Raw genomic sequence first — 16,273 nt, forward strand, 5'->3', positions numbered from 1 at the left:
GTGCTGCCACATCTGGCTCGGGGAAAGCACCTCCAGCCTGGGCTTCTCCTCTGTGGTGGGCATCTCCCATGTGTTGTCTGGCAGCTGTATCTCCCCTGCTCAACCAGCTACCTCAGCTACAGGCTCTCAAGCTGTGCCATGAAATGGTGGGGTTTGCCATGGCATCCCCTTCCCCAGCACCAAAGCACTGAGCTCACTCTCCTTGTAGGGTGCCAGGTGGCAGGAAATGCCCCCAGTCTGCCCAGGATCACAACACTGGGCAGCATGATACTGAACAGAGGCTCCCCGAGGTGCTCCTGCCTTTGGCCAGGAATGGCTTTCACTGCCTGCTCTAGGGAGGACCAATCTCTGGGTCTCTGAGTGGAGACAAAAGGCACAGCTCCCTGTGCCAGCTGCCTCTAGGAGGGCAAAAGCAAACCTTTGGTAGGACCCTGCTCCAGACCCCAGGGTGGGATACTGCTCACCACCTTGTCCAGCTGTCTCTAGTGCATTTTCTTGGCCCACCCTGTTGCAGCACCTAGCTGAATTATCAGTGATGCTGGAGAGCAGCTGTTGGGTGGGCAGACTTAACCACAGGCCTTCAGCCCATCCTGGACTTCCTACTGGGCTGGTAACAACTGTGAGCCAGGAACTGGGCAGATGTTTGCCTCTCAGGGGGATCCCTGCTACTGTCATCATCACCCTCTCAGAGTAGCCAGGTTTGCTTTAAAGCCCCTGGCTTCCTTTTATTGCTTCCCCTCTCGGATTGCAGCCAGCTGCAGGGGCTATTTTTAGCAGCCAACCTTCTAAAAATAGCCCTGAGCTGTTTGGAGTTGCGTCAGGAGAGGTAACCCTCACCGTGAGCGGCTTGGCCCCTGTGCCCCAGGAGGCTACAAAAGGAGGCCAGGAGCAGCAGGGTCAGCGAGTTCAGAGGCAGCCAGGAGGCAAAGGAGGTAGCAGTACCCTGCCAGCTCCAGGCGTCCTCCTGCATCCACCATGACCATCTTCTGCAGCCACTGCCACAGGCCACTGCAGGCAGAGATGAGCTGCCTGCCCAAGAGAGGGGCACAAGTGCCTAGTGCCTCGAAGCCATTCAGGTGAGCTCCAACCCACCCACAGAGCTGTGCTGGCTCCTAGCTTGGGAGACCCCTGGGCCAGCTCACAGAGCACCCAACAGCCTTTGCAGGGGCTGGCACCAGTGCATGGGGAGGAGGTGCAGGAGCTGGGGGGGCAGAGCGGGATTTTGGATGGTCGAAGTGTGAAGGCAGATGGAGTGGGCTGGGACTCACACTCTGGCACTGGATGCAGTTTCTGTCCTTGTGGGGTTTGCTGGGGAGGTCACACCACCTGGGTCTCCCCCTAAAACACAGGTCATTGTCCAACCTGCCTCCCAGTAAGAGGGTGCCAGCCGTGCCAGCAGTGTTCCCCCTTGGGCAAGCACCTCTGCTTGCACCCACTGCACCTAAACAGCCACCAAAGGGTTGCTGCCCGACAGACGGCTGGCATGGGCACTGAGGTTCTGGGGGAGCATCTTCACTCCATCTCCCCAAGCTTGGGGAGCATCTCCGTTCCGTATCCTCAAGCGTGCAGTTCTCCCCACAGTGCGGGGTGGGGAGCGCCAGCGCTGCGTTTCTGGACGCGGCTGCCCAGACCGCTGGCTTTACAGGTCAACCAAGAGCGCCTCCAAGGCTCGCCGGGACCAGATCAACGTGGAGCTGCAGGCGCTGCGCTCCCTGCTGCCCATCTCCGCCCGGGAAAAGGAGCGGCTCTCCTATCTGCACACCATGGCCCTGGTGTGCCTCCAGCTGCGGGGGGCTCAGCTGTTCCCTGCAGGCACCCACGGCGCTGCGGCAGACGCCGGCAGCTCCGCTCTGCAGAGGGCACCGCTGCCGCCCCACACGGACCGCGCTCCGCCGGCCCCCGCCGCAGAGCTGCTGTCCCTGCTGCCCGGCTTCCTGCTCGTGTGCTCTGCCGGCGGCAAGCTGGCCTACATCTCGGAGAACGTGGCTCAGGTCCTGGGTCTCTCCGTGGTAAGGGCTGCCCACGGGGCGTGCGCAGTCACTGTCCTGGTGCCTCTGCCCCTGCCCGGCTTGGTGCCCTGGCACACACCCGGCCTGTGGCTCTGGCGGGACAGCATTCGGCGCGCTGCGGGGCCACACTCCCTGATGGCAGCCTACTCTTTGGCAGGTGGAGCTGCTCGCCCAGGGGGACACAGTCTTTGACCTTCTGGACGAGCGAACGCACCACGATGTGCACAAGAAGCTGCTCCTCGCCCAGGAGGCTCCCGGCAGCGGTAAGGAAGGGCTCGGCTGGCATTCTGCTGCCATCCTGCCCCGGCCCTTCCGGGCAGGGCTCTGCTGGCAGCCGAGCGGGGCAGCCCTGACCCGCCGCGGGCGCTCTGTCTGCCCGCAGAAGTCACTTTTGTCAGCGAGATGCGGACGTCCAAGGCGCTCCGGCTGCAGCACGGCGGGAACCGGGCCGTGGCGGTGCGCGGCCGCTTCACGGCTCCCGCCGCCGCCTCCGCCGCAGCCTTCCTGGCCCTCTGCACGCCCCTTGCGCGGCTGCCTGCAGACGGCGCCGCCGCTGCCCGGGATGAGCTGTTCCAGAGCACCCACCTGCTAGACATGACGTTTGCTGACGTCACGGAAAGGTGAGGGCAGGCCCAGCAAGGTGGCTTCCCTTAACCAGGCCTGCGTGTGGGACCCAGGCTGGACCCTGCATTGGCTGTGAGACTCCCCCGGGCACTTCCCAAGTCTCTTCCTTCCCTCCTTGTTTTGCAATTCGTTCCATGGAACCACAGAACAGTTTGGGTTAGAAGGGGCTTTAAAGGGTCATCTGGTTCCACCACCCTCTGCCATGAGCGGGGACACTTCCACTAGCCCAGGTTGCTCCACGCCCTGTCCAGCCTGGCCTTGACCATCTCCAGGGAGGGGGCATCCACAACCTCCCCGGGCAGCCTGTGCCAGGGTCTCACTGCTCTCCCTGCAACTAATTCCACCTAACACCTAAATCTCCCCCTACCAGCTGAAAGCCCTCCCCCCTCATCCTAGCACGACATGCTCTCGTCAAAAGGTGCTCCCAGCTTTTTTGTAGGCCACGTTCAGGTCCTGGAAGGCTGCTCTCAGGGGTCCCTGGAAGGCTGCTCTCAGGGGTCCCTGGAAGGCTGCTCTCAGGGGTCCCTGGAAGCCTTCTCTTCTCCAGGCTGAACAGCCCTCGCTCGCCCTGTGACTTCTGTGGCACTCCAGACCCGCTCCCGCACTGCGATGTCCTCCTCCTCTTTCTAGGGGCAACAGAGCTGTGCCCTTCTTTTTATTCTCCTCTCCATCATGCAAAAGCTGCTCCCTGCTGATGTGGTACAGACACAGCAAAGCATTCCAGTCCCCACCCCGCTTTGTCTTCCCCAGCGTCACCTACCACCTCGGCTACCGCAGGGAGGAGCTGATCGGTCAGTCATGGTACAACCTCCTGCACCCGGAGGATGCCAACCTAGCAGCTGCCCAGCACAGGGCCATGGGTGAGTGTCAGACCTGGGCCCATGTGTGTTTTGTGTCTAGCTACAACTGAAATCTGCCTCTCCAGAGCAAGAGGAACAAAGATGTCTTAGTCCATCTCACTGTGGCTCCCCTACTCTGCAAAGGGTCAAAGCAGAGACTCCATTGCATGCCACATGCAGCATCTCTAAGTTTCAAGCTTGGGAACATGGCCACTGCCTTGGCACACTGCAGAGAGCAGGGCTTGGGAACACGGGCACTGCCTTGGCACACTGCAGAGAGCAGGGCTCGGGCACATGGCCACTGCCTTGGCACACTGCAGAGAGCAGGGCTTGGGAACACGGGCACTGCCTTGGCACACTGCAGAGAGCAGGGCTTGGGAACACGGGCACTGCCTTGGCACACTGCAGAGAGCAGGGCTTGGGAACACGGCCACTGCCTTGGCACACTGAGGTTGCTCAGCCCCAGAGCTTTAAGCGGGCAGGGCCGTTACGGACCTGGCTCCACCACCTCTGCCTTCTGAGCCCAGCGGGGCCGCAGCAGCAAACCGACTGCATCTCCCGCCGGAGCAGCTGGGGGGCTCTGCGGGCAGTCCGCCGCTCTGCCCTGGCACCCGGGGCGGCCGTGCCCGGCCGCAGGCTAACGCAGCGCCTTGCCCGCAGTGCTCGGGGCCGGGGCCGGAGCAGAAGCTGCGGCGCTCCGAGTGCTGCGCAGGGACTGGAGCTGGGCCTGGCTCCGCGTGTGCGCACGGCGGGACGGGGACCACGCCATCACCTGCACCAGCCACTGCCTCAGGTGAGGCCCCGAGCGGGGAGAGGCAGCGCCAGGCTGTGCCCCGAGCGTGCCCTCACTGCCACGTCCACCGCAGGGAGGAGGAGGCGACCTATCTGCGCGCCCGCCAGCACCGCCCTGCGCCCCGCCCGGCGGCGCCCCCGCCCGCGCCCGCCACAGCTTCGCCGCCGCTGCCGGAGCTCAGCCTGCTGGCCCCGGAGCTCAGCCTGCTGGCCGCGCAGCTGCGGGCCCTGGCCGACAGCCTCTCGCCGCCCGCCGCCCAGCCCGGGCCCGAGGCCGCAGCGCTGCCTGCAGCGCCGCCAGACGCCATCTTGGCCTGCCTCCTCGGCCACGCCCCGGAAGGGGCGTGTCCCGCGGCCGCGCACGCGCCCTGCCTCCGCCAATAAACGTCCTCCCCCGCCCCCAACCGCCTCGCGCTCTGGGCTCTCGCGCGCCGTTGGGTACGTCACTTCCGGTGTCCTCGCGGGGCCCTGTGGCGGTGCGCAGCGGTGCGGGCGGGGGCGGCCCCGGGCCGGCGGGAGGCGATGCGGCCGCGGCAGGGCAGCGCGGGCGGCAGGGCAAGGCGGGCCCGGGCGGCAGGGCGGAACAGAGCTGCTGCTGCCGCAGAGCGGGAGAACGCGGCGGGGCGGCGGCGGCCGAGCCGCAGCGCGCAGGTGGCCGCGGAGGGTGAGCGCACCGGCGGCAGCGGCGAGAGCGGCGACAGCAGTGACGACGGCGGGAGCCGCCTGGGAGCCGAGGTCTGCAGCGGTTGGGATGAGGAAGCGGAGCTGGCGAAGGACGGCGGTAGCGGTAAGGGCTGCCCGGCTCAGGGGGCGCTGCGAGGCGGGAATGGCCTCCAGGAGCGGCGCTGGCCCTTGGGCCGCGGCCGGTCGCCGCTGCACGGGGCCGCGGTCGGAGGGGTGAAGGCCAAGCCAGTTGCTGCAGCCTGTGCAACCTCAGCATCGGCCGGGGCGACGCCGTCACCCGTTCGGTGGGAAACGCATGGGCAAGCGACTGTCCCCTCCGCATTCCAGGTTCTTTATGCTCCTGCTTCTCTCCTCCCGTGTGCTTCGCTCTGCCCGAGGCAAACTGCGATATCTTATGAGAGAAATTAGATTATAGGCTGTGAAAAGGAAATAGTAGTGATGTCTGCTTCTCTCCTGGGCTCGCTGAGATGTGTAAGAACAAGGACACAAACACAGATGAGATAGAGGCTCTGTCCGAGTCGGCGCCTGCGTTTTCCCCGTTTATTTGCAGCTGTGTAACCAACTAATTCTGCTTCTAACCCCCCCCTTACCGACCCTCCAAGCCCCCCTTGCACGTAAGGCAGACTCCGAGATAAGGTAGAGGGGTGGAAAGAAGGTGGGAGGGTGGTTGGGAGCCCCTCCTGGAGACTCAGGTTTCTGGGAGGCTGCTGTGTTACCTTTTCCCTTGTCTGCAGCTGTATGCATTTGAATCGATTGTAAATACCTGCTTGTGTATGGTGCTAAGCTGTAAATATAAAGCCTCATTCCTTAACTTCTACCTGGCTGAGTCTAATCTGGGTGATTTCATAAGGGGGGGGCATGTAACCCCCAAACCATCATAAGCTCAGAGGATGAGCAGAGATGCAGTTGGAGCAGTTTGAGGGGTTTGCAGTGTTCTTCCAGTGAAGTTGTTGGTCTGTGTAATGCTAATAGGCATCCAGAGCCATTAACTGTGAGTGGTGAGCGATCTCCCTGTCCTTGTCTCAACCTGTGAGGCTTTTGTTGTTTTTTCTACCCCCTGTTCAGCTGAGGAGATGATAAAGTGGCTGTAGTGGGCCCTTGGATTCCAGTCTGGCTCAGCCACCACAGTCAGGATCCGTTTGGTTTTGATAGGCCATACTTGAAGTGTTTTGTGCTGTGTGCAGAGCAGTGCAGAGACTATGTCCCTGTCGCTGCTGGGGGATGTTGAGCAGGCAAAGCCAAGACCTTTTGCTTCCAAAGGAAGCCAAGGGAAGCGTTTTTGTTCTTTCTTGCCCTTACTGCCATCCTGGAATAGAATGAGCATATCCAGGTGCTTCTTGAAGCAGTAATTTCTGCTTGCTAAGCCTGAGCACTCAGAAGTGTAAATCTAGAAAGCATTGTTGATCATAGTTTGCTTACATTGCTCTTGTAAGAAGTGTTCAAAGCTGCTGCCTCTGAGGAGTACTAAAACCCATAGCAGTAGAACAGTCCAGAAGAATATCTTGTGCATTCCTGGGTGTCCTGTGGAGGTAGCCTGCCTGGACTCCAGCAAGGCCTTTGACACTGTTTGCCACAGCAAACTCCTGGCCAAGCTGGCAGCCCTTGGCTTGGACAGGGACACTCTGTGCTGGGTTCAGAACTGGCTGGAGAGCTGGGCACAGAGAGTGGTGCTGAATGGAGCCACATCCAGTTGGCAGCTGTCACCAGTGGTGTGCCCCAGGGATGAGTGCTGGGCCCAGTCCTGTTTAATATCTTCACTGAGGATCTGGATGAGGGGATTGAGTCCTCCACCAGTAGGTTTGCAGACAGCACCAAGTTGGGAGCATGTGTGGATCTGTTAGAGGGCAGGAGGGCTCTGGACAGGCTGGATAGATGGGCACAGTCCAGTGCCATGAGTTTTAACAATGCTAAGTGCCAGGCTCTGCACTTTGGCTACAACAACACCATGCAAAGCTACAGGCTGGGGACAGAGTGGCTGAGAGCAGCCAGGCAGAGAGGAACCTGGGGGTACTGGTTGACAGCAGCTGAACATGTGCCAGCATTGTGCCCAGGTGGTGAAGAGGGCACATGGCATCCTGGCCTGTATCAGGAATGGTGTGGCCAGGAGGACGAGGGAGGTTCTTCTGCCCCTGTACTCTTAGGCCACACCTTGAGTGCTGTGTCCAGTTCTGGGCACCTCAATTTAAGAAAGATGTTGAGGTGCTGGAAGGTGTCCAGAGCAGGGCAGCAAAGCTGGTGAGGGGCCTGGAGCACAGCCCTGTGAGGAGAGGCTGAGGGAGCTGGGGGTGTGCAGCCTGCAGGAGAGGAGGCTCAGGGCGGAGCTCATTGCTGTCTGCAGCTGCCTGCAGGGAGGCTGTAGCCAGGTGGGGTTGGGCTCTTCTGCCAGGCAAGCAGCAACAGAACAAGGGGACACAGTCTCAAGCTGTGCCAGGGCAGGTCTAGGCTGGATGTTAGGAGAAAGTTGTTGTCAGAGAGAGTGATTGGCATTGGAATGGGCTGCTCAGGGAGGTGCTGGAGTCACCATCCCTAGAGATGTTTAAAAGGAATTTGGACATGGCATTTGGTGCCATGTTTTAGTTGATTAGAAGGTGATTTTGGTTTTGCTGTTTCTTGTGGTGCCTCTGATTTTCTAGTCAGCAGTCAGGAAAGAAGGAATGTTTTGTGAAGTACTATGTGCAGGTAACTGGGGAGCTCGTGATAGGGCTGGAATGCAAAATTGGGTTGTTTTGTATCAGAGCTTTTCTTCCCTCAGTGAATCAAGCTATAAGCAGTTCCTGTTGGTAGTGAGATAAGGTTGGGTGTCTGAATGTCAGCAGTTTACAGGCTTTGGAGAGCTGAGGAAGCTCTGCCATGGGAATTGCTTCCTTGCAGACTGAGCAGAGCTGTTAGATGTGCAGTGGGAAGAGACTGTCTCTGAGTCTTAAGGCATGTGATTTTCTTACACCTTCTGACAGGCTCTCAGGGCATGGGAGATGTGGTCTGTGTAGAGGCCATGGGACAAGAACAGTCTGTTAGAGTGAAAGGTCAGGACTGAAAGGTGAGCCCTTGGAGCTTGCAATGTGGCCAAAGTATAGCCCATTGCAGAGCTTGTATCATCCTTTGGACCAGGTCTTGTGTGCCTGCTGAGCAGAGAGAAGCAAAGACCTAGAACCACAGAATTGCTTTGCTTGGAGAAGGCCTTTAAGATCATCAAATCCACCACTTAGCCAGCTCTGCCAATGCTGGTGTGAAACCATGCCCCTCAGCACTGCCTCTCTGCATCTTTTAAACACCTCCAGGGACAGGGATTCAACCACCTGCCTGGGAGCCTGTTCCAGTCTTTTAAGAACCCTTTCAGTGAAGAAGTTTCTCCTAATGTCCCATTTAAACTGCCCCTGGTGCATCTTGAGGCTGTTTCTTCTTGACCAGTCACTTGTTCCTAGGGAGAAGAGACTGATACCCACCTGGTTATGACCTCCTTTCAGGGAGCTGCAGAGAGCAGTGAAGTGTCCCCTCAGCCTCCTCCAGACTAAACAACCCCAGTTCCTTCAGCTGCTCCTCACCAGACCTGTTCTCCACACCCTTCACCAGATTCATGTTGGGGAGATGGAGAAACTATTATAATGTTAAGGTCTGCAGTGATTAATGAGAGAGAAACAAAATGGTGAGAGACACAATGGCTTTTTCTGCCATGCAGTTGTGTAATGGCACCACTGTGCTTGTGTCACTATCTCAGGCTCTGAGACATCCCTCTTGGTGAGATTTGGGGGTGGGAAGTGTCCTGGGAAGCTGATTGGTTCTGTGCTTTCTTCCAGACCCTTCTCACATGTCTTTTGAAGAACTTCTGAAGCTACAGAGTGATGTGAGAACGAAAGTGTGCAAGCAGGTGACCAGTGGGAAGAAAACCACAAAGCCTGCCACAGCGATGGTGAAGCACCAGCAAGGCAAAAAAGGGTAAAGCAGTTTTTTTGTGATCAGAAAACTCTGCAGGTGTGCACTCTATGCTCCAGAAATTGTGCTGGGAGCTCCTCATAGTGTTGCCATTGCCTTAGAACTTGTGTAGATCTTCACTTGATGTACTACGTAACAATGCCTTTCACTGTAGTGAGTGGTCAGGCATTGGGACAGGCTGCCCAGGGAGATGGTGGAGTCACCATCCCTGGAGGTGTTCAAGAAATGTATGGCCATGGCACTCTGGGACATGGTTTCGTGGCCATGGTGGTGTTGGGTTGACAGTTGGACTCAATAATCTTGGAGGTCTTTCCCAACCAAACCAGCTTTTGATTCTGTAGTGTTTCATCTGAGAGTAGCCTGTTGCTGTTTCAGAGTTCTCCATGCCTTGTCCTGTTAAACTCCCCAGCAGTACCCATTGGTTAATTCAGTGTTCAGTTTCCTTGCACTCTCTGGAGTAAGGCACTTCTGATCCACGGTCTGGTAGGCTTCTCTTTTCAGCTGTGTCCCTTGGGCTCTCAAACCCTACTGTTTTACAAAGCCCTTCCAGCTCACCTCTTCTACCTGGCTGGGGTTGCAGTGGCAAACAGTTCTGGAATTTCATTCATCCTGATGTTGTCTGACCTGTGGCCTGTGTGAATTTCCCATTTTCTCCCTTTTACAGTACTTATGGCCACAGACTTCTCTGTCATCAGTGGTGTCCATGTGTCCTATTGGCATACACTCCTAGCTGCTGTGTCTGGTTGACTCTACTATGAAGACAGGCTGGAAAAGTAAGGGTTGTTCAGGCTGGAGAAGAGAAGGCTTCAGGGACACCTTACAGCAGCCTTCCAGTACCTGAAAGAAAGCTGGGGAGGGGCTTTTCACAAGGGCCTGTAGTGCTAGGATGTGGGGGAATGACTTTAAGCTGGAAGAGGGGAGGTTTAGTCTGGATAGGAGAAAGACTTTTTTGTCCAGTGAAGGTAGTGAGACTCTGGAACAGGTTGCCCCGGGAGGCTTTGGATATCTCCTTGCTGGAGGCGTTCAAGGCCAGGTTAGACAGGGCCATGAGCAACCTGATCTAGTTGGGGATGTCCCTGCTCACTGCAGGGGAGTTGGACAAGATGACCTTTGAGGATCCCTTCCAAACCAGTGCATTCTGTGACTGTAAAGTGTATTCACACAGAATCACACTGACTCACCATAGTTAGAAAAGAGCATTAAGATCAACTCCAACCATAATCTTACTCCACTATACCAGGGTCACTGCCACACCATATCCTGGAGTACTATGTCTAGACAGCTTTCAGGTACATCCAGGGATGAGAATTCAACCACTTCCCTGGGAAGCCTGTTCCAGCCTCTGATAACCCTTTTCCTAATGTCTAACCTAAATCTCCCATGGTGTTAAGTTGATGCCATTTCCTCTTGTCTTATGTGACTTGTGAGAAGAGACCAGTGGGGGCCAGCAGAAGACTGGAAGAAGATCTGATAGGTTTTGTTGTGTTGAATAAGATGCTGGCAGCCAAGGCAGCCAACAGCATCCTGGCCTGTGTCAGCAATAGTGTGGCCAGCATGACCAGTGCAGTGATTATGCCCCTGCACTCTGCACTGGTGAGTAGGGCTGCATCAGGAGGCTGTAGCCAGGTGGGGTTGGTCTCTTCTCCCAGGCAAGCAGCATCAGAACAGGGGGACACAGTCTCAAGCTGTGCCAGAGGAGGTCTAGGCTGGATGTTAGGAGGAAGTTGTTGGCAGAGAGTGATTGGCATTGGAATGGGCTGCCCAGGGAGGTGGTGGAGTCACCATCCCTGGAGGTGTTGAAGCCAAGCCTGGCTGAGGCACTTAGTGCCATGGTCTGGTTGACTGGCTAGGGCTGGGTGCTAGGTTGGACTGGATGATCTTGGAGGTCTCTTCCAACCTGGTTGATTCTGTGATCAAGGTCAGTGCAGGATTGTTTGAACCATGCACTTGCAGACACTTTCACTGTGGTAGCCTTATCTGGTTTATAGTCAACCTCTCTGTTCTCCACATGCTCATGGTGAGGACTGGGTGGGAATATTTTTGCTGTTTCAGCACTGTGCAGTAGTATTCTGTTGAGCTGTGGTACTTTAGGCTGGGTGCCTCTGGAAAGAAACACCACAAGAGTTGAGACCTGCAGGGTGTCCAGCCTGGTGGGTGGGTACAGGAAATAGTGTATCTCTTCCCATAAATCCTGCATCCCTATAAATCTGGCTGCAAAGTTACTTTCTTTCTCTTTCTGCTGCTGTGAGAGGCACCTCTCTCATCTCCTGGCATTTTTACTGTGCAGCTATGGCCCAGGAGGTGGGGGGGTGTAGTGTGGCTCTGATGGGCCTCTGGAAGGAGAAACAAGGCGGGTGCAGTTTGGGCCTGGCCAGCATAGCAATGGGGACGGGAGAAGAAAGCACTGAGGTTTATGGTAAACCCCAGGAGGAGTTTTGGTCTGATTTTTTGGGAGTTTAGTGTGAAGCTTTGGCTTAATAAGCTTCTGTGTTAAGCCCAGATTATGGATTTCTTTGTATTGGATATGCTTTGCTGTGCTCACCACTAGGTAGAACTGTAACACTGCAGCTTGTGAATTGCTTCTCCATTTGAACTTCCCAGTACTCTCCTGCCCACTGTGTGAGCATTATTCTTCTGTCCCTTTTGGAATAACAGCAGTCTGCTCGTTAAATCACAGCATGAGCCTAGCCTCCACCTCCTTGTGTCCTCTGCTCCTCTTGAGTACATCTCTTCTCTTCTTCAGGCCACTGGAGATGTCTGCTAAGAAGCCTGTACCTTTCCTGCGCCAAGTGGTCTCTGTTAGAAAGCAGGTGAGTTCTGAGTTCCACCATCTCTAGGTCAGCAGCTGGCATCCTTAGCAATGTTAGAGGGCACAGCTGTGGTGGTAATGGAGCTGCTGAAGGGTTTGGAGAACAAGGCTTGGGCCACTGTCTGGTGAGGCTAGGTGTTACTCTGGAGAGAAGATGACATTGGTGCAGGAGTAGCTGCTGCCTGTAGAAGCTGCTGAGTGTATCATGCACGACTTTGAGACCCAGTGTTTCCAGAAGATGTAAGAGTTGCCACCAATGGCAAGTGCACTGCAAGCTGTGGTCATCCCTCCCTGCTTTGGAAGTCCACATGTCCACCTAGTTTCCAATCTGGATATAACTTGGAATTATTGCTGCATCACCTCAGTATATTTAGTTATAGTTTTTTTGTCTCTCTTTTATTTTTGTATGACCTGACCCAGCTAATTTTTGAAAATCTAGATAGGTTTGAATTCCCAGATCCATCCCTTTGGCCACACATGTTCAGCTAGCTCTTGGTCTGGGAGTTCCAGGAGGCACCACTCATACTTGAACTGGCTCCTCCCAGGCAGTAGGTTGCATATGGCAATGACTGGTGCTTGGTAGACTGGATGCAGGTGTGGTGAGGCTGCCACCTTCTTTATTGGACTCAGTCCTTGCCAGATGTAGATGTTTTCATTAGTGGGTACATAATACTGCTGACAGTTGGTGTGTCTATGGTGGTGGGATTCAGCTGGGTGATCTTTGAGGTTCCTTCCAACCCAAACTACTCTGTGGTTTAAAAAAAAGAAAAGCCAAAGCAGAGTCTGATCCCTGTCAGGAGAGTAAGCAGGCTATTAACTGTGTCATCCAGCTCTAACCTTGGCTTTCCCTGCCTTCAGGTCTACAGGGACCCAAGATTTGATGACCTGTCTGGAGAGTATAAGCCTGAAATATTCATGAAGACATACAGCTTTCTGGATGACATCAAGAAGCGGGAAAAAGAGGTGATGCTGCCTGCCTGCCCTTGGCCAAAAGCAGCTTTCTTGGCAGGGATAGCTTCCTCAAAGGCTTTTCAGAGTGAAGGTGGCAGGCAGGCAGGCAGACAGCTTTCTGCTCTCTTCTTCAGATGGTTCAGAAGCAGCTGAAAAAGTGTCAGGACGCAGAGCAGAAGGAGAAACTCCAGCAGCTCCTGAACCGCATGGTGAGTTCAGTGCAGCCTCTCCTCTCCTGTGGGGCAAAGCACCAGAAGACAGGACCTGTGACCCAAGGTCTCCTTAGACATTTGCTGACATGTGCCATCCTTTCTGTACAGACACAGCAGGAACAGGCACAGAAGAAGCAACAGAAATTGAGAGAGAGGGAGCTGTCTTTGAAAAGACAACAGAGGGAGCTCGCCAAGCAGGGAAAGAAACCCTTCTTCCTAAAGAAGTGTAAGTACACAGTCTGAAGGCACTGCAGTAGGGCCTAGAGGGAGTGCTGCTAACAGGAGTCCAGGCACTGGCCTAGAGGGAGTGCTGCTAACAGGAGTCCAGGCACTGGCCTAGAGGGAGTGCTGCTAACAGGAGTCCAGGCACTGGCCTAGAGGGAGTGCTGCTAACAAACAGGAGTGCAGGCACTGGAAGTGGGTTGTCCATAATATTACAGAGATTTGTGGCCCTGGTGAGACTGCACCTCAAATACTGGGTTCAGTTTCAGGCCCCTCACTACAAAAAGGACATTAAGGAGCTGGAGTGTGTCCAGAGAAGGACAACAAAGGTGGTGAAGGGTCTAGAGAAGAGCTCTGGGGAGGAGCAGCTGAGGGAAGTGGGATTGTTTAACCTGGAGAAGAGGAGGCTGAGGGAAGACCTCATTGCTCTCTACAACTACCTAAAAGGAGGTTGGAGTGAGGTGGGGTTTGGTTTCTTCTCCCTGGTATCAGTTGATAGAACAAGAGGAAATGGTTTGAGATTGTGCCAGGGGAGGTTTAGGTTGGATGTTAGGAAAAATTTCTTTGCTGCAAGAGTGGTCAGACACTGGAACAGGCTGCCCAGGGAGGTGCTGGAGTCACTGTCTCTGGAGGTGTTCAGGGAATGTGTGGCCATGGAGCTTTGGGACATGGTTTAATGGACATGGTAATGTTAGGTTGATGGCTGAGGTCGATCTTAGAGATCTCTTCCAACAAAAACCAGTCTGTGATTCTGTTGTTCTACTCAAGGAAAAGTGAGGTGTGGAGCCAGGAAGGAGAGGTGAGCTGAGGCTATTCTATAGTGATGATCTGTGCTTTGGTTTAACACCTTTTGCTCCCTTCTCTGCAGCTGAGAAGAGGAAATTGGAGCTAGCTGAGAAGTATACAGAGCTGAAGAGGAGTGGAAAGCTGGAAAGCTTCCTGACCAAGAAGAGGAAGAGGAATGCCATCAAAGACAAGCGCCGCCTGCCCTCACAGAAGGATCTGTGACAGAGCCGTTGTCTGGCTCTGGGAAGTGACTCTGGTATCCCTCTTCTCAATACCTGCCATTCACTGAACAGCCTCTGGGCTGCGGAGCAGAGGCTGAACTGCAGGAGTGCATTTTGTAGCTGAAATGTCCTCTCTGCCTGTCATGACCCAGGCATGGTGCAAGCCACAGGTCTGTCATGCATCTGCATGGTGTACTGGCTGACTGTCCTTGAAGCACATCTCTTCCTCCAGGAGAGGGCAAGCACTGCATCGCTTGCTCTGCTCAGCTCTTAGGAGACACCAGCTGAAGTGAGAAAGGACATCAGATGGGAGGGCTCTGGTACAATGCCTGCTTAGAGCAGAGCTAGCACTAACTTCAGGCCTGGTTGCCCAGGGCTGCTTTGTTTGGTCTGAGAATGCCCAAGGACAAATGTCATGATCCCTTTTGGCCTCTGCTTCAGGTTCTCAAGATGAAACTTGCCTGGTTTAGTCCATAACAATCGCCTTGTCCTCAGTGAAGTGCCTGACTTCATCTTCCCAGTAGCCTCATCCTAAGTTTGAGAAGTGGGTGGAAAAGGGGTGCTGTTAGGACTCTCTTGAGCCTTCTCTTGCAGAAGGTGAACAAACCCTGTTCTCTCAGCCTTCTCTTCGAGTGCTCCAGCCACAGAACTTTCACTTCCTCAAATGGAGTTAGTTCAAATGATCAACAGCTGTCTTCTGGTGGCCCAGCCTGCATACAGCATGTGGATGTAGCCTTGGTGCTTGAGTAAATGAGAGATGAGGATACTCCTGTGCATGGGCTGGTGATGCAGGCCTTCCTTGGCTGGCTGCTCAGGTGCTGCTGCCTAGTCTCTGCAGTAGGGATACCATCTCTCTTGGCTTCTCAAGGTGGTCTGTTACAGGGCTATTTGTGCTTCTAGGAACTGAGTGAAATAAAACCCCTCCGTTTTCCTCTATCCCCAGTGCTGGTGCTGTTACAGTCAAAGGTGTTGGAGCTTAGGAGAATGAATGCCTCTCTCCTACATGTTTGGCCACCAGCTCTCATTCCTCCTTGCTTCTGGTCACCTCTGTCCCCTCTGGCTGTATGGACAAGGTGATATGGATGTGACCCAGATGCTATGTGGCAGGTTGGAGCACGTGCTGCGATTGTGGCTCAGCTCTGCAGGACAGAGGACTTCCTGGGCGCTGTAGGTGAGCAGCTGCTGTGCAGGGTCTGCAAAAGGCCTTGTGATGAGTAAGAAATGGATTGATGAGTACCTAAGGGTGTTCCTGAAGCATCTACCTCCAGATCACTCACAGAAGTGAGTTCAGCTTTGGTGACAGATCTGAGTGTCACTGGGGGAAGGGGATGTGCCAATTTGGCTGGAGGCCACATTGAAACTCTCATGGGTCTTTAAGCTGTGTGTGGCTTATTGCTTTGCACTGTTGCTGTTGCTTCCTCCTCCTCTTACCTCCACATGGGCTGGAGAACCTGCCACCTTCTTATGCCTTCAGAGTTATCTGGGGAGCATCACAGCAGCACCAAAGGCTGAGACTCTCCTGACCCTTCCTGTGGCTTTGGTCTGCTTATTTTATGCTCTAGAGCTCAACGAACCTCCCACCTGTACTTTACTGCAAGGGAAGAAGACTGGGGACTGGAGAGGCTGGAGATAGCTCAGATGTGGCACTTGCAAAGAGGCTGCATGGGAGCTGCATTCCTAAGTCACTTTACCCTCCCCAGATGCTAGTGGGTCTTACCTAGCAGGGAACAAGTCCCAAAGTGGTCCTCTTTTCCCTCCTGTCCCTCTGAAGCCAAAGGAGTCCTTCCTGCTGAGGCCTGCAAGCAAGGAGGACTTCCTTGCTGGGATGTTCAGTAGTGAGGAGCAAGCAGATGGAGGTCTCCTTGCCAGCACGACAACACCAGCTGCAGGTGTGGCCAACATCTCCAGAGACCTTTATACTGGTGGGAGCTGTTCGTCCCTCTCGCCTCCTTGCCTCGAGTCACTTATGTTAGTCTACAGGACTGGGGCAGAGTGGGTGGAAAGCTGCTCAAAGGACTTGGAAGTGCTGGTTAACAGCCAGCTGAACACGAGCCAACTGTGCTCAGGTGGCCAAGAAAGCCAACAGCATCCTGGCCTGGATCAGGAATGGTATGGCCAGCAGGAGCAGGGAAGTGATCTTGCCCCTGTACTCAGTGTTGCTGAGGCTACACCTTGAGTGCTGGGTTCAGTTTTT

At 55.2% G+C, this 16,273-nt stretch overlaps 1 protein-coding gene across 1 annotated transcript; it reads left to right on the forward strand.

Moving 5' to 3' along the window:
• Positions 1 to 4,661: 4,661 nt before the first annotated feature.
• On the forward strand, positions 4,662 to 15,015 carry RRP36 (ribosomal RNA processing 36). The gene is made up of 7 exons (XM_064164673.1): positions 4,662 to 5,051; positions 8,743 to 8,881; positions 11,622 to 11,688; positions 12,546 to 12,650; positions 12,773 to 12,847; positions 12,959 to 13,076; positions 13,941 to 15,015. Exons 1-7 carry the CDS (start codon positions 4,787 to 4,789, stop codon positions 14,078 to 14,080), a joined length of 909 nt encoding a protein of 302 aa, XP_064020743.1. The 5' UTR covers positions 4,662 to 4,786; the 3' UTR covers positions 14,081 to 15,015.
• Positions 15,016 to 16,273: the final 1,258 nt, after the last annotated feature.

The sequence above is a fragment of the Pogoniulus pusillus genome, chromosome 25 (assembly GCF_015220805.1).
Source record: "Pogoniulus pusillus isolate bPogPus1 chromosome 25, bPogPus1.pri, whole genome shotgun sequence".
Taxonomy (NCBI): Eukaryota; Metazoa; Chordata; class Aves; order Piciformes; family Lybiidae; genus Pogoniulus; species Pogoniulus pusillus.